We start from the raw sequence: 18,589 nt of genomic DNA, 5'->3' as shown, positions 1-18,589 counted from the left end.
ACCTGTCGCATTTAGATCAGAGGTTTGCAAAGCAGAAAGTGGGACTTCCTCAGGGGAGGCTCAGGTGAATGGAAATTAAATATATATATATATACCAAGTTAGTTATCAAAAGGGGATCACATGGAGTAATTTAACCCCAAAACATGAGTTTTTTTTAGACCTCTACCACATCAGTATGATCAGTACTTTCCTGAAAAACCTGTTGTGCAGCAGCAGGCCTGTGATGTCATGTAGTCAGTCGCACATATTTGACAGGAAAAGTTTTTACTAATTTTGAAAATGTGATGGTAAGAATAACAGTTAAATTGTTATTAATATTTACTTTAGTGAAACAACCTCTAACTACTTGATATTTTATGCTTTTATAAAAATAGTAAAGTCATGCTGAAAACGTGTGTACAAAATATGATACAGCTGGCACATAAAATATTTTTTTTGTGAATCCCGAAATCATTGAATTTCATGATGTAATCTGCATTATTGCTCCCACAATCACAAATACACTATAAAACAAATTGAAATGTCATCTTAAGATAACTTTAGAGCGGAAATGTAGATATTTTAAGTCTTTTTTTAAAAAATATGCAACCTGCTCTAATTATTATCACTTGTTGTGAGCACTTACTAATTATTGTCATTTTAATTGATTTTCACTATAACAGTTTCTGGGATATCATAATTGTATTTTATATTGACAGTTCACATCAAGTTCACATTGATCGAGCTGTTTTTGCCGACCAACACAAGAAATCAAAAGTTTCCTGTTTCCAGAACCAAACGGACTGAAAGGTACCAAATTTTCCAAAAGCAACAAACAATCCTTAATTGTTTGTAAAATAAAAATTATCGTGATCAATGAATTTTCATGCGTGCCTGACTTATCAAATATGACACAGACATAATATACATGTAAATTATATAGATTTAAAAAAAATTCAAAAGGTCCAATGCACACAATTTAAAAAAAAAAAAAAGACAAAGAATTTTCCTGCAATTATTCCATATGTCAGGCTTTACAGGTTTAAATGTGTGCAATTGTTAATTTGTGAAATAGTTCAGAAATACAGTGTTTCCCACTTTCCTGGAGTCAACAAATACATGCCTTTAGACATGTATTGGTATTTGGTGTAGTCTGAAGTTCTGTAAAAAAAAACAAAAAAATTCTTGACTCCATAGACATCCAGACTATTTTAGACTAATTTAGATCAAATCTTATTTTGATGCAATTACTGGAACAAAGCCATGCAGTATTTACATGGGTATAACTGTGCCTTGACAGAAAACAAGTTACATTTTTACAAACAAGACATTCTTATACTTCTTTTTAACATATATTTAACATTTATTACATTTAAGTTACATGCAAAAAGTAATATTACACTGCATGAGTAAAAAATACAAAAAACACTTCTATGCTACAATATAACAAAAACACATTTGTAACTCTTGTATGTCAAACAATGAACAGCTCATATTTCCCACTGGCACAATTTGGCCAGCAGAGGGTGCTCTGTCTTTTTACACCAACAGGTTTCTGCTGACAGTACGCTAAACATACTCAAGCTGGAATGTCATTTTCCATGTTTTTCACATTCTTGATGAACATCAACAGGATGTCAAACCAGTTAATTTGTAATAACGGAGTCACTGTGACATTCAAACACAAATCAGCTTTCTTACTGTATCTTTTCATCCAATGCACCACTGTAAGGTTTTTGTTGTTGGACAAGGCTGCAGCACAATGTGTCATTGTCCTGGTCTGTCATGAATCTTGATGACGTGTGCCTCTCTGCTGATTTATATGGATTCCACTGGCATGGCTGTCTGGATTTGGATCCAGGTCTTTATCCCACTACTGTAAATATCATGGAAATACAGTATGTCCCCCTCCTTCACCTTGATGAATCAATGACCCTGTAAAGGAAAATTTCCCATGTAACTGTAAATAAAGGCGACATATCATGTGGGTGATTTCATGAAGGATGGGAGAAAGGATGGAGGTTGTATTTACTAGTCTGTTCTCTTTCTCAGCTTCAGACCGACTGTATGGGCTGCACTCTGGAGACCTGGTATTTTGGCTTTCCACAGCAGCAGCAGTGGACGCAGGACACGACAATCAGGAAGACAAATGTGGCTGAAAGGAGAGGCAGAAGACAGGCAGGTTGGCACATGCTGGGGGAGAGTTTTGCATCATATTTAAAGCTGCATTTAGCTGTAACTTCATTTGAAACATGGGTTGACAGACTCTAGCCATGTTTCCATGTATCGCAAATTCAAACTGAATTTGGGATAATAAATAAATGATGGAATAATAATTTTGCTCTGCATCTGTCAGACGTGTAAATAAGTGAATTTTTGCTGACGTTTGCCATATTAACATTATAATTTGATAAAATGCCAGTGCTGTTTACAATTTGTTTTGCTGCCCCCATGTGGCCAACAAATCACTTGCTACAGGTTTGAAGAACACCTATGAGTATGACACCTGTATCTATAATGCACTATAAACATACTTTAATATGTATATTATTAATATTAATATAATGTAATATAATTTGCTTATAGTACTTCACAATTGTAGTTAGGAGCACTCATAAATATTCATAATGCTGTAAAATATAGCACATTATAAAACACTATAATGACTTATAAGACCATGTATCGCAATACCTAATAACTACTGATCACTCACTGACTTTTGCAAGGATCATAATACATTAAATCTAACTGCAAAACATTGAAGAATTATAAATGAAGAGAAAAGATTATAAGCAGCTGTACATTTACAACCATAACTGATTATATATCATTGTAATTATATGTCATTGTAATACATTATAAAAGTGATTATAATGCAAGCTAACTGAATAAATAAAGTATGAAAAATTCATGTGTATTCTTGTGTAATGAATTACACAAAAAAATTCCAACTTTGTTTTTTTTTTGCAGTTTTCACTTGGTCTTGCAATTTCATTGCAAAAATGCCTAAAACAAAGCAACATGTGTCACAATTTTTTGGAAAAGCTGCCATGAAACAAGGTATTTTAGCCTGCAACAATCTCAAAAAAGCCTGTGAAATCCTGGAGGGACTATGAGGTCAAAGGTTTCTGAGGGTGGAGGATGAAGGTGTGGTGGGGGAACTCAGGACCCCAGTGTTTCTAAAATCCTGCCTACGGTCTTATTCACAGCTCACTTGCAAGATTTCCCTCTATTTTTAGATCCTATACACATCACTGAATGCAATTTAAAGCCTTCCTCATTCTTATCCATAGGGTAATTCAAATCTTAAACTGTATCAAGTTTTACTTTGAAGTGATCCTGTTTTACTTGATTTTTTTTTTTTACATTTTTAATTGCTTTTTACTTCTTGCTGATACTTTTAAGTAAGTTTCTTTATGGTTTTCTGTGTCTAAGTGCTTTTATTTTTTAACGTTTTACTCGGCTACATTATAAATGAGGTCTCTACCTCAATGTATTTCCGAGTTAAAACAAAGGTTGAATGAATCTGTGTCTTATACCGTATGAGATAAAAACTCACCAACAAACAGGATGAGCACAAAGAAGGCTCCTAGCTCCAGAGGACTAGCCTCTGGGAGACCCTGCAGCTTGATCCACACCTTCTGAAGAATATCCAGCACCTCCTCTTTCACGTCCTCCATGACGACTCCCAGACACAGGTCCCACAAGATTTGATGAAATGCCTGTGCTTTCAAGAAGGGAAACGGACCTTTATGGAGCTCTCACAGCTAAACCTGAAAAACACAAGATGGTACAGTGAATGAAGGAGAGTTTCACTGTCCCATGGAGAGAAGCTCTGAAAGTAAAAATGAAGACGTTATTTTCATCTCCAGCTCCACCCTTCGCTACTGCAATTTTATATATCTACCCTGCAATTACCTCTCAAGCCTGGTAAGCATATATGCCTTTTATCCCTAAATACTGCATGTGCTTTGTGAGAACTCACTCATTACACATCGGTGCCCCAAATCTCTCCACTGATTAACCTCCTGTATGTGTAGGTGTTTGTGTGGATACACCATGTGTCTCTGATTGTGGACAGTGAATGATTCCCTGCTCCAGCCTGGGTACTTTTGTGTCCACCACCACAGGAGGCACCGGCTTGCATGTTCAGTTTAATTATAAACAGGGCAGACTATTTCAAGGCATGGCATTTCAAGACTGAGGCCTGTCATCATCACTGGAGCAGCTGTGTGTGGGTGAAATCCCACAGCCTGATACTAGACAGGCTGCACAGGAGCCAAGGACATGGGGCTGTGAAATGGCCACAGAACAGGACACTGAAGACAGCAAGTCATCAGAGATAAACTCTGATTGGACATGTGGGACTTAAGGATAAGCACAGGGTCAAGAGTCAAGTTAATCATCATACAAATAGTGTGCACTCTACAATATGTACTATAATACCATACAAAGGAAGAGAGCTGCACCTATAAAAGTGGTGAAGTTGAGAATAACTCATTGTATATAATCAGGCTTGGAGAGTAATGGTTTAGATATAATGGGATTACGTAACCCGGATTCAAAAAAGGTAACTGTAGGTAATTTCGCTACTTTTTGTCTTTAAATCAGTCAATCAATCAATCACTTGCTCACAAGAAAGGAGGGAACAGATGGACAAATCAACCTAACAACGAACATAAAACACTTAAGCTGCAATGGTAAATCGATTATTAAATTAATCTGTATCTATTCTGATGACTGATTTATCATTTTGAGCAATTTTTCAGGAAAAAGTGTTCAAATTCTCAGATGTCAGCTTCTTAAATGTGAATATTTTCTGTTTCCTCTTCTTTGACAGTAAACTCAATATTTTTAAGTTGCAGACAAAAAAGGACATTGGAGAACGTCATCTTGAGCTTTGGGAAACACTGATCAACATTTTCCACAATTTTCTGATATTTTATTCACCAAACAACCAATCGATTAATGGAGAAAATGATCAACAGATTAATTGATAATGAAAAGCATAATTACAGGAAAGACAGGAGTCAGACATACGTCTGTGTGCTCCACAGGTTTGGACCTATTTTTTAGTTGACAAGACTGTGACAAGACTAATTAATCAATTAATCTTTTTCTATTAATTTTAGCTTCTTAAATGAATTGATTAATTGACAAAAAAATATTCAACCAATTAATTGATAACAGATATAATTGTTAGTTGCAGCCCTAAAAACACAATATTAAGCCACAAAATATCACTATATTTTATATTGAGCTAATCCAAAAGTAACGGGAAGTAACCCTCCCAACACTGTATATGATACTTAAAAACTGTAGATACTATCTTTGGATAATCTGGGGAATACAAGTATATATCATGAATGATATCAATTATAAGTATCTACCAACAAAATATGTTCCTTTAGCTTTCTCGCCCGTTTCTCCTTTATTAAGTTACTTTAAGAAAATGAATTATTAACAACAGTTAGTAATCAGGTCGATTTTGATGGGTGATTCAAGGACAGTTTAAAATGACCGAGCCATGTGAACCCCAGTAGAGTCAAAAACTGTTAATTTACAATGCTAAACTTTGTAGTTAACATGAGACGTAGGTTAGCAAAGATTATGAGCAAAAAAAATCATTTTGACTGGAGTTAGCTGCCGTGCTGCATTATTAAATTACATGGAGTAACAAACTAGACTAATTTATCAAGATGTTCATCAGCTCACCAGAATAGTTACTTTTCAATTACAAGAGACGGCTAGGGAAAAAGACTTGGAAAATTAATTTTTAGCTAGCTAAATGCTAATTGGCTAACTTACCAGGTTTCATTTGAAATAACGTCAATTTAGTAAAAACTCTTGTTCACCGGAGCAAAGCGAGTACTGCACAGCTGAACACTTGTCGACAAAATGCCACACGTAAATACATAAAAACAATCTTAGTGGTTAACTCACTAAAATAGCTTTTTTTCCCCCTTACCTTTTTAAAACATAAAGAAAGATAGCGAGCATTCGTACGTTAGAATACGTGGGGTTTGCGTTGCGTGGCAACAGCTAAGTAGGAAGTTGACGTTTCACGAGGCTTAGCAAGACTTAATAATACAAGGTGCACCGTAGATTTATTCATCATTATACAACATGAGGTAATTCCCTTTTTTGCTATTCACAAAAACGTTATATGCAAAGATAAATAAGTAATACGTCATAGAAATAAAACTAAAACTATTTTGCATGGTGGAGTACTGAGGATGAATTCTCAGCTACTCTGCTACTACTATTAATACCATAAAGGCCCTCCTACTACTGGCCAGTATTATATTATATTATATTATATTATATTATATTATATTATATTATATTATATTATACTGAATATTATTGTACTATATTGAATTTTGCAATATCACAATAGAAAGTGCCTGATAGGACTGATACTCACTGCTGCATTGTTTTGCAAGTGTACAAATATAATGCATATATTCATTGCCAGTTTTTTTGCACAGGCTTAAGTTTCTTTTATCCTCAGCTTCTTTTATTTCATTTTATTTTATTCAAGAAAGAAGCATGAATCACTTCAAGTGCATTTTATTTTATTTTACTTTATTTATTTTTTTTAGTTTTATATTGTGATAAAAATTGCAGTTTGAACGTGTTATTATGGTATTACAGAATCATGAGTTTGTTACATCCCTATACTATACTATACTATACTATACTATACTATACTATACTACTACTATTAATAGGCCTGGGCAAAATACAGCCCACCATACGATTCCATGTAGCCCACAAGGCCATAATGAGTACTTGGAAATATTGTAATTACAATCTAAACAAACAAAAATAGTCAACAATATTTTGGTTACCATGTGAACTGTTATGAGGCCTTTATTCTGAAAGGGGTCAGTGCTGTGTTCATTGATAATGACAGTGAACTATCTTCTGTTATACTGTTATTCTATTCACTCAAGGCTGTACATCCATTTTGTTTACGCTGTTCTTCTTCTGCTGTTGCTGCTATTATCATTGCGACCTGTATACAACATTCAGTGCAAACTGTAAAACTTAAAGGTTGGGACCCTGCCAACAAGAATAATTAGCCCACAATTCCATCAAATGGCAATACAGAAGGGGTGACCATCAGTAGAAGTTTACCAGTAGCTCACAGACATCTACATGCCGGGGTGCCCTATATTATTATTAGAGATTTTGTCATTATTAGGATTTTTTTATCACATTTATATCCACAGCAGCCTGATCAATTTGTGCCACCCATGAAAAATATCTGCCCACCCCTGCTGTAGGCCCTACTAACAAAAATTAAATACATGCACATGATACACATATAGTAAATGTACACAGTATGCACATTGCAGTACAGTCAATGAGAAAACTATTACCACAATAAATTATTTTAGATCTTAGTCTTTGGATTGTTTATTTACTCAGGAAGTGTATGTGTGTCACCAGACACTCGACTGCTGCCAAACATCGATTGAAGATGTTTTCTTTTTTTCATTTTTTGTGGTTGGCATTCTGTCTCGCTGTTTTGATTTAGAGATGAAAACAACAGTCTGCAGCTCTGACAGGAAGAACCAAATTTCCTGACATCACTATGTAGTGCAGAAATACTGCATGTCCACTGCGTATATAAAAACACTACCTGATATTTACTCAAACATTCATTAATATACACTGTTAGAGATAAAGGTGCTAACTCTATAAAGGGTTCTTATCTCCATAAGAGAAACCATTTCGGTTTCTGGGAGAACCTTCTAAAATGGTTTCACTTGGAACCCTTTCATAGAGTTCTACCTGGAATCCAGCATAAAGGGTTATGTCCAGAACCATTTGTGAAAGGTTTCATCCAGAACCACCTATGAGAGGTTCTATTGAGAACCCTTCTATGGTGTTATGGTTCCACCCAGAACTCTCTCTGAGGGTTCAATTCTGAACTTTTCCACTGTCTAAGGATACTGAAAACTACGCAGGGGGTTCTACCAAGAACCACTTTAAATTCCAAGGGTTTTATCCAGAACCCACCCAGAGGGTTCTACCAAGTCACTCTTCATCTAGACCCCCTAGATCTAGTGAGAACCCTTATATCCGGAACCCTCCTAGTGGGTTCTATCGAGGAGCCTTGTATTATACAAAGATTTCATCTAGAACCCACCAAGGGGGCTCTGCCAAGAACCCTTTTATTTTCAAAGGGTTTTATCTAGAACCATCCTGAAGGTGTTCGACCGATCACCTTTTTCTTGAAAAGGATTCTTAACAGAACCCTTAGTCTCACAAAGAACTCTTGAAAAATCCTATCTTCAAAGAAAAGTTCTGGAGCCAGTGGTTCTGAGCAGAACCTTTAGTCCGTCATGAAGAACCCTTTAGCAAACCTTATTTCTAAGAAGTTAGCGATAAATGCATATACATATAAAGTCTCAGCCACATTTCTTCATGGGTGTGTGCATTCTTGTCTTGTTCTGTTGAAGCCTCTCGAGCTGATAGTGTAAATCTCGACCACCTGTCTGAAGAATGTCTGACCTCTGCTGCTGCTCTGCTCTCTCTCTGTTCTCCAAGCTCCTCTGGTCTTTGTTCCTCCACTGCACTCCCACATCATGTTCCATTCATTAGCAGAACACGGCGAGAGACCAAAACATGCTGCAGGAACCTTATTGTAATGAAGAATCTTGGAAATGTAAATAAGTTTGTGTCACGGGAACAAGCTTCTCTAAACTTCAGTACATCCACTCAGTTGCTTTTCTTTACTTTAAGAAGATTAAAATTGTCTTCGTAAGCAAATAAGTCTAAAGATGGTATTGAGTTTGATATAAATGAAAATCAGAGGGGGCAAAAGTACACAAAAGAAAAGAAGATTCAACTTTTTTACATAAGTAAAAGAAAAAATGTAGACGCTCTGAAATGTACTCAAAGTATAAAAGTAAACGTAATCCACTGAAGGACATTTCTATTGGCTGCTTCTGCGCAAAACTAACTGAACCTCCCCTTTTCTCTGCAGTCAAGTGTCCCTCTGTGTCTGTTTAGTGTTGTTACCTTTGTTTTATCTCGTTACATCTTTAAGTCTTACTTTGTTTTTGTCTTCTTGTGTCTTGTTACGCTGTTTTCTCATCGTTACGTCTTGTCACATCTTGTATGTTTTCGTCTTTTACGTTGTTTTCGTCTTGCTATATCTGTTTCGTCTTCTTCCGTTTTTTATTCTTGTTGCATCTTCTGTGTTGTTTTCCTCTTTTTTTGTTGTTTTTTGTCTCATTACATTGTTTTCGTCCTGTTACTTCTTCTGCGTTGTGTTCCTCTTGTTACATCATTTCCATCTTGTTACATCGTTTTTGTCTTGTTAATATCTTCTACGTTGTTCTCTTCTTGTTACATCTTTTATGAAGTTTTCATCTTTTTTTGTTGTTTTTGTCTTTATGATGTTTTTCGTCTTATTATGTCTTTTTCACCATTTTCATCTTGTTGCTGTCTTAGACAGTGCTGGGTATTGATACTCAGTACCTGTAAGGCATAAATTGAAATAACCCAGTACAAAGTAGTATCCAAACCTGCAATCAATCCTTTTTGTACCCAGATCTAGAAAAAAGTTACTATTTCCTCACAGCCACCACAAGTGTTCTTCATGAAGAAGAACCTTTGATAAAAGGGATCAGATGAAGTACTCCATTGGCATCTGTATTACTTTAAGGGTACTGGTACTGGAATCATAAGTTTTTAAGTTATACAGATCCAGTCCTGCATGATATGCACTAATGGATACACAACTGTCATTTTTTCTGTGTTATTGTCTCATCCATTTATGTTGAAAGCGGTCCTGATGTTAAGCAGATGGCACACAGTGATGCAAAATAAAAAATAATCAATAATTGCCCTCAAATGCATTAAACTGAGGGAAAGAGCCTGTTTTGAAACTGCAAGGAGCAGAAAGGACAGATATTTGCATGAAAATGTAGGGAACAAAAGTAAAAATCTACTTAAGTACAGTACTAAAGTATTAGTACTTAGTTACTTCTCACCTCTGTCGAAAAGCACAAGACAGGCTCTTACCTCTGCTGTGAATGTGAGCAACTTCACTTTAACAACGTCACTGTTTCCACTTGTTAACGTCTCTGTGGAAGGAGGAACGCATTCAGCTGGACATAAAACCGTCCCCACGATGTTTCACAGACCTCTACTCCTTCTCCTTGTCTTCACCCTCCCCCTCTCCTCACTCCCCCTCATTTGCTTTTTTCCTTCAGTTTGTTTGCGGTGCCTGCTGGTCTCAGGCTCTTCATCTAATTAGCCTGACCCAGCTCAGACTGGTAGAGACCATGCAGCTCTGGGTGTTTGGAGGTAATCTGACTCTTTGAGCAGATCTGCAACTGTTCCTCCTGCCGTGCGAGTTCACTTTCTCCCACTTTGACTACTAACTCCTGTTCTCAGGGAGTTTGTGTACCTCCTCCTCCTCCTCCTCTTGCACCCTCCCTCTCTGCCTCTCCTCCCCTGCAACCACTTCGCAAGTCGACTTGTTCACTGCTGCTCTACCCTGCCTCCCCCCCCCCCCTCGCCCTCTGTCCTGTCTGTACATCTGAACACCCATTCACTGTTTTTTTCCCCCTTCTCTCTCTCTCTCTCTCTCTCTCTCTCTCGGTTGCTAAAGACCAGCTGTGCCAGGGCCTCTTTTTTTGTATTCAGTCACCGTGGAGACAAGGCTCCTTCTAAAAGGAGCAGGGGGTGGTGTACGTGTGTGTGCATCCATCTGGTGTCCCGCCAGCTGACTCCCATATTTCTCAAGAGCATGTTGAGAAATTTGCTGTTGATTCGCTCCAGTTTCCTCCATGTGCGCACATGGGAAGTTGTACAACAGGCATTACTGATAAATCCACTGATTTTTCCCCTGCGAGTTCCTCCTCCATCTACATCAGAGGTGGGGTCTCCTGTGCTACGGAAAGAGTCTCATAAAGAATGAAAGAAAGAACAATGAGGCTGTTCCTTTCTCTTTGTTGGTGTATGTTTTTTAAACTGCGGCCTGGCTGGTGTGTGCTTTGATGAAAGTCAGCTTTGTGGGTGTTGACATGCATCAGAGGATATTTGGACTTTCCAGCGAAGCCTGTTCATCCACAAATGGCTATTACTCATTTCCCAAAACTTATCACAACACCGTGCAGAGTTCCTGAAAGGGAAGTGCGTTAAAGTTGAAGCTGTTGATACATGATGGTTACCTTGTGAGGCAGCTGGATTTACAAGATCATCCATCTGGTCAGGCTTCAAGTTATCCATTTGTGTCCCCACCAAAAGTGGTGCAGCCAATCAGCATCCTAGGAGGGACTACTGGTGTGACAACAGCGAGAAACACCAATGGAAGCGACTTGTCTCGAGCAAACAATCATGGGCACTGATTAGGTTAGCAGAGATACTGTGATTGCATCAGTTTTATCAGAACTAGAGAGTATTTCATTTCATTAAAAGAGGAGCATTTGGTTGAATTAGCTTGTGTTAGTTTTTTCTGAAAGTGCCTGCCCTTTTCCAAACAGATTTGAAGAATGATATCCCAGATGGCTCTGGCGTGTCAGGTTAAGACATACTTGCCAAACTTGTCCACTGCAACAGCATTGTTCCGTTAAATTTTTCTTTTAATTCTCAGGAAGGAATACAGAATAATTCTCTGGTGTGAACTTGTGTAAATCTTAGGCATAAACTAATATTCATTAGTTTTATTTCATTCATTTAATTGTTTCCCTGTACCTAAAAGGAAATTGAAGTGGCAGATTTTACAAAATGCACGCCTCTGTCCCTTAAAAGTTGACCTAGGAAGCAGGGATTTTTCTTTGTCTGGTTTGGTGTTGCTTTAACAGTAGACCTTCAGAGTTGTAGAGCTTACATGTGCATACAGTGCAGGTTTTGAAAAGTGAAATGGAAAAAAATAGGTGAAAATGTGTCATAAATGAGGAGAAATACGGGAGAATTGTGATCCTAGGAGGAAATAAGGAGAGGGCAATGAAAATCAGTCTCCTGGCAAAACCTGGAGGGTTGGCAGTAATGGGGTAAGGTGATATTAGGCCTAATGTAATGCATGTTGGTCAGAAATGGTCTTGCGGTGAACTGTTCATAGGCAGATAATTAGACAGAAGTGTGTTAGCAAATAGATCCAGCACATATGGAGCAACATTATCTTCTTTCTCGTAACCATACAAGTCCAATATTGGTAAATGGACTGCATTTTATATAGCACTTTTCTTCCTCTTCAACCACTCAAAGATTTTGCCCAAGGACACTTTGACATGCAGACTGGAGGAGCTGGGGATGCATGTCCACAGACATATTTCCAACTGGGAACGCAGAAAATCAGACTTCCCAGTTCAAATGAAATGCACCGTAACATAAGCATTCATTTAAGATTCATCATATTGTCTCGCCATTTTGCTCTGTTTTGATTGACACCAATTCCTGAGATAAATATCTCACTTATCAGCTGCTAAATGCTCACCAGCTTAGTTGCTAACTTTGTCTGTCTGCAGTATGTTGAGTAGTGTACAGTGGATTTATTGGAGCTATTTAACTGTCAACAGACACAAGGAGAGATGTGAAGTTGCGGGCTGGAAAACCGAAACAGTGAGCTGAAAGATGCTAAAATGCTGCATAGCTCTGAGGGAAACTGAAGTGCTGGGTGATAATTATCTGTGGATTTGTCGCTACTAACACCAGCCTTCACACACTCATTAAAATCATTGCAATCATAAAAACATTGATTGTAGCATCTTTAAATCTGTTTTTCACATGAGACTACAAATAATTGAATCAATTATCAGCCATAGTTCATCACTTACTCTCCTTTTGGATGGTATTTCATCTGTGTGGGCTGTTCACACTCATTGCTCATGGACTCCTCAGCACACGGAACAGAATTTGTTACAGCTGAAAATGTGTGAACAACAAAAACAATGTTTGACGTCCTTAGAGAAGTGTAGCTGTGACAGTTTGGAAGTATGGAACTCATGTCTTCCCACACGGGCTCATCCATGATGCCAGTTTGCGTCTCATCTCCATCATAAACACTGTAGATGACAAGATTGATTTATTGTGGGGATGTGACTGACGTTGATGGAAAGGGCCAGTGGTTTATGAGTAATAGGGAGCACAGGGTGCAACAATAGGCTGATTTGCATTGACCCCTGTGTGATAGGATGTGGTGGTGGTGGGGTGTCTTGTGAATGGAGGCCAGATAAAGAGCGTCTCCATTCAGGCTTTGTTTCAAGCAGAATCAGTGTGTAACATGATAGCACTTTAACCCTGTGACCCCCTGACGCTGTCAGACACAGAGTGCAGAGTGTCAGAGTGCACTCTTCACCCTTTAAACCCCTGTATTTAGGCTTACTAAGCTTCTTCACCAAACACAGATTCATCCTCATTTTCGACCCAATTTACTTCACCAGTCTCAGAAACCAGTCTCTGCACCGGCTTCTGCTTGTTATTGGTGCTAAACCTCATGGGCAGAAAATATGTGGGAAGTACCACAGGGGTGAGAAACCCTGACGTATTCAGTGACACTGATCATCATCAACACTTTTCACCATTTTGTGACAATTTATGGACCAAACAACTAATTGATTGATGGGGAAAATGGTCCTACTTTTTTAGCACAAATATCTGTACTTACATTTTTAAAAGAGGCTTGTTATTTTAGCTTTAATGCATTTGAGGAGAATTATTGATTATTTTTATTTTGTGTCATTGTGTGCCGTACAGCACATAGAAAAGTTGATTCCTTGGTGTATCCATCAGTGCATATCACACATGATGGATGAAAACATACGATGAAAAGGACATAAGAAAACAAAAAATAACGTAAAAGACATAATAAGACAAAAAAGCTGTAACAAGATGAAAACGACATAAAAGATGTAACAAGACCATCAAACAACATAAAAAGGCAAAAAGACGAGAGAAAAAACTATGTAAAAGATGTAACAAGCTTAAAAAGATGTAACAATACAAAAAACAATGTAAAAAGTTAGGTAACAAGATAAAAAAAGATGTAACAAGATGAAAAATGACATAAAAGATCTAACATGGCAATAAGATGTGAGGAAAAACAATTTAAAAAATGTAAAACAACGTAGAAGACGCAACAAAACCAAACAAAAAAAGACGTAACAAGATGAAAAAGATGTAACAAAACAAAAACCACCTAAACGATGTAATAAGCAGAAAAAGACGCAACAAGACAAAAAGACAAAGACAAGACAGAGGAAAAATAACGTATAAGATATTACAAAACCAAAAGACATAACAAGAGGAAAAATGATGCAACAAAACAAAACACGACATATAAGAACTAACAGGACAAAAAACTGACAAGATGCAAAAGACGCAGTAACACTAAAAACTAAACAAAAGAGGCTTGATTAGGGAAGTTCACTTAGCTTTGCATGTAAACAGCTGGTAGACATGTCCTTTTATACTTTGAATACATTTCAGAGCCTGTTTGATTCAGGAAGTTGAATTTGTACTTCTAATTTTACCAGTCTTTTTTGACACGGCTATCTGTACTTCTGCTTGCGGACAGAATGTGTGAACGTTTGTCACCTTCTGCTTAGTTCTTTTTCCTGTAGCAGCGCCATTAGCCGCAAAAAGCTCATCCATTAACTGAGATAGTCAGGCTGATGATACATGTCAAGTAAACAACACGTACAAAACATCCATTTGAAAAGCTAAACTGGTCACTTCTCGTCTGCTTTCAGCTGATTCAGAGCTGCTCCGCATTCCAAGCAGATGTCTGTTTTCAGTCAAGTCTCAAACTTTTCTTTTCCAGTTTTGTGTAACCGGTGTTAGGCAATGTAACCGTGCATGTGTGTTCGTATGCGCTGTATGTGTGCTGTTCAGCAGAGTGATTCAACAGTGGAGGGCGATGATGCTTCCGACGTGTCTGACGCTTATGTTGTATTACACATCATGTTGCAGACTGTCGTACAGCACAATAATCGGTGAACTCATTACATGTGAGACGTACCCCTGCTGTAAACCCTAAAGTGTCCCATTCCAGTCATCACAAACAACAGCTGGCATTGATAAGACAACTATTTCGGTATGTGTGTCTAAAGTTACTTAACCACAATCCTCAGAGGACATGCTCAGCTCATGGGCCACCAACCCCTACGACACAGCAGATTTCAAAATAAATTAACATGTTATTGACGCCACCACAAATGTAGCCATTTGGATGTCATTTATCTACTCTTAGAAATAAAGGTGTTAACCATAAAGGGTTCTTTGTCATCATAGGAGAACCTCTTGCGGTTCATGGTAGAACCTTTTTTAAAGCACCCACTTGGAAACCTTTCAGAGAGTTCAGCCTAGAGCCCAACCGAAAGAGGTACGCCTAGAACCATCTGTGAAGGTTTCATTTCCCCAGAACTCCCTGTAGACCCTTTTCCACCAAATTAGCACTGGTTCTTAAACCTTGGTGCTATCTAGTGACCCCGTCTGCATTTCCACCAGTTTGGAGCGGAACCATTGTAATCAAAGATGTCGTCAACAGAAGGTATAGCACAGTGTGTAACACCCCACTTTGGTTCCCAAAGAAAACCTGCTAGTTCCAGTTGGGAACCGAATTTTCAGGTTCTGGACAAATTTATTTTGGTGGAAATAGTCAGAATGGTTCAAAATTAGGTGCCAGGCCGATTCAATGTTTGTGGAAAAGCCCTATATGAGAGGTTCTAAAGGAGAACCCTTCAGTGCTTCCACCCAGAACCTTCTCTGCGGTTCTATCCAGAATCTTTCTACCTACTGAAGGTGCTAACAAAAATCCACCCAGGGCGCTTTACTGAAAAACTTTTATCATTCCAAGGGTCTCATCAAGAACCTACTCACAGGGTTCTAATGAAGACCCTTTCATGTTTTTAGAGTTTTATCCAAAACACACCCATGGGCTTCAACTGAGAATCCTATATATTATGGTACAAAGAACCTTTGACATTCTTCCAAAAAGGGTTCTTTGGGTGAAAGGGATTCTTAATGGAACCCCTAGTCTTACAAAGAACCCCTGACTAACAATTTCTCCAAGAGAGGACTCTTTAGAAGCAAATGGTTCTGGGTAGAATCTCAGCCCTTCAAGAAAAAACCCTTTTGAAATCCATTGTGTTCCCAATAGTACTGAGTTAAAGGTCAGCATGAAATGTTCCCTATATATTAAACAATGAGAGGATGAACTGTGAGGTGTTCAGGGGTGCATGGAAGAGCTACCATGTTGTAGGACGTTTAAAACTCAAGGATTCCCTCTAGTGGTGTAAAGAACAAATGAATCATTTGGCAGCATTCACTTGAAGTTACACACAGTTCATTCAGCTCAGCTGCAGTGTAACCAACACCTATAACTTCAAAAATGTCACTTTTTCCAAAGTAGGGTCAAGAAACCGAAAAATTACATCTGTATACTACTTATACTGCACTTCATTCATTTAACATTCACCTGGAGTTGGATATAGTTTTTATGGAGCATCAAAAACTGAAAGCTGGCATCAAATATCTGATCAGATTTGCAATTTCTGATTCAAATCAAAAATATACTTCAGCTATATTCTTGTGTATTTAACATTTAATAACTCTGACTAATTATTGTTAAATGACACAGGGCTTTGTAAAAAATTATGTTAGAACTTTATATTATGTTTGTAAATCTAGTTTTAAAGATATCTAACTTGCTTTGGCCTTCTACCATTTTGCAAAAGATTTTCAGATTCACTAACTTATTTATTAAATAAATTAATTTGATTCAAGGATGGACACTTTGCTTGTATGAATGACAGAAAAATCTGATATTTTATTGCATTGAACAACTGCAATTGCATTTTAATTAAGAGCTATATAACATTTAGAGTTCCTTTACAGGATTTGTGTTATTCTTTATTTTTTAATAGAAAATACAAAATGATATCACAGCACTGAAAAAGCAAACTTTCACTGCCACTTTAATAATTATAAATAACTAGTGTAAAAAATAACTAAATAAAAAACAGAGACAACAACTTAAATAAAGAAAAAGGATCAAATATATAAAAAATTGCTCCCTGTAAAACTAAAAAAGGGAATTTAAATGAGAGGTCAGTATATATAATAATACCATTGGAAACCAATATAGCTGTTCTCGGCCAATATCGGTCCACTGATGCATCTGTCTGGCTCTTATAATGTTAAACACAGCTGGAGCCTCTTCCATCCTGCACTTACTAAAATGTTTGATTTATAAACATAAACTTCTCCCACCAGGGACAGGATGAAGAGCATGTTTAAGCTCTTTTAGTGTTTGTAGGTTAATATGCAACTGCCTAAAAGACAAGCAAGGAACATTACCGAACACTGACTAATGTATAAAGAAAGAAATAATCCCAGTGTGAAATGATTTATTTTCTTTGGGAATAAGAAAATCATTGGAGAGTCACCCAACATCTTATCAGGGGCCAGATTTGACCCACAGGCTGCAAGCTGAAACACACTGCTCTGGTCCCTACAGATACAATAAAGTATTTTATATTGTATCGTATCGTATTGCAACTGAAGACCAGCTGAAGACATTTTTCTGTCTGATCAAAGGTACAAAAACATGAAAGCATGAAAATGAGTCCAGGTAACACATCTATGTAATTACACAGAACACACATTTGATTTTCGTTGCTATAAAAGATATAAAACATCCTGTCATCAACAGTCTTGGCTGATTGCTTCAGCAGCATTTCTTTCAGTACATGATCTTCCAGCAGTAACAAAGCTGCTCGTGGTAAACAGGCCTTTCAGTGACATTGTTGTGATGTAAGCAATGCACTTTCCCTTCAGACGCATTCATGTAGACTGCATGAATAATTCATATCCAAATATATTGCACAATGAACTGAAGTGTTGTGACTTAGAAAATTGCTCCAGCAGTAGCACACACACCCATCTACCCCTACACAAACTGTCACAATCTCACACACAGGCATCACTGCAACAGGCAGGTGTTTTGTACATCATCAGGTTGTATCTTCTTTTATCTTCTTCTATATAAGTAAAGTTCATAAAAATTCTATTTCAGAAAAAATAAGAACGGACTCATAACTTAACGGCTGTCTGTCAGTTATAGAGTTGCAGTCTGGACTCCACCATCCACTCGAGTGAGAACAATTTTAAGAACAAGTGATTATTGTTATAGTTATTGTTCTTTGCGTGGACGGCCCTTTGTTGTAGAATAAAAATATATTATATTATCGGATTATAACTATTGATACATTATTGCATGTATCACTTTAATGATTAAGCTGGTAAAGGGTGAGCTAATTTTAACTACATCATACAGCTTAATCTATAATAATATATTATAATTTCTTTGTTTATTATATTTTGAACTCAGGTTTCTGGAGAAGTGATCTGTTTACTTCACAACCTGGGCATCCCATCAGTGTGCCACTTGTCCGAACTACGTGAAAGACTTTTTTATGTTAAAAATGGAACTAAACTAACACAGAGAAAAAAAATGAAATCTTTTATTTTGTATGGAAAATACTATATTCATAAATAATAACCAAAAGCAAAACAATTCAAACTAGAAATAGGATATTATATCAAAACACTATATAGGCTGAGGGACTCAAAATTGTCTGA

General features: G+C 37.2%; 1 protein-coding gene across 2 annotated transcripts; it reads right to left on the bottom strand.

Moving 5' to 3' along the window:
* Positions 1-1,319: 1,319 nt before the first annotated feature.
* On the bottom strand, positions 1,320-10,474 carry smim5 (small integral membrane protein 5). Of its 2 annotated transcripts, none has more exons than XM_084741455.1 (4): positions 10,025-10,474; positions 3,540-3,753; positions 2,013-2,135; positions 1,320-1,915 (listed from the first exon to the last, which is right to left on the bottom strand). In XM_084741455.1, the coding sequence occupies exons 2-3, from the start codon at positions 3,658-3,660 to the stop codon at positions 2,035-2,037; spliced, it is 222 nt and encodes a 73-aa protein (XP_084597581.1). In that variant the 5' UTR covers positions 3,661-3,753; positions 10,025-10,474; the 3' UTR covers positions 1,320-1,915; positions 2,013-2,034. The 2 variants fall into 2 exon arrangements, with proteins under 2 accessions (XP_084597581.1, XP_084597582.1); XM_084741456.1 differs by lacking the exon at positions 10,025-10,474 and adding an exon at positions 8,507-8,812.
* Positions 10,475-18,589: the final 8,115 nt, after the last annotated feature.

This window comes from Lutjanus erythropterus, chromosome 17 (genome assembly GCF_056507025.1).
Source record: "Lutjanus erythropterus isolate fLutEry1 chromosome 17, fLutEry1.hap2, whole genome shotgun sequence".
NCBI classification, from domain to species: domain Eukaryota; kingdom Metazoa; phylum Chordata; class Actinopteri; order Lutjaniformes; family Lutjanidae; genus Lutjanus; species Lutjanus erythropterus.
This window is presented reverse-complemented; position numbering and strand designations above follow the sequence as displayed.

What these genes read in the sequence shown, in the direction of transcription:
- smim5 (XM_084741455.1), bottom strand. Translation starts at nt 3,660, where the DNA reads ATGGAGGACGTGAAAGAGGAGGTGCTGGATATTCTTCAGAAGGTGTGG. An exon ending in TGTGCTCATCCTGTTTGTTG is followed by an intron (nt 2,136 to 3,539) that starts GTGAGTTTTTAT and finishes CTCTCCTTTCAG; the next exon opens with CCACATTTGTCTTCCTGATT.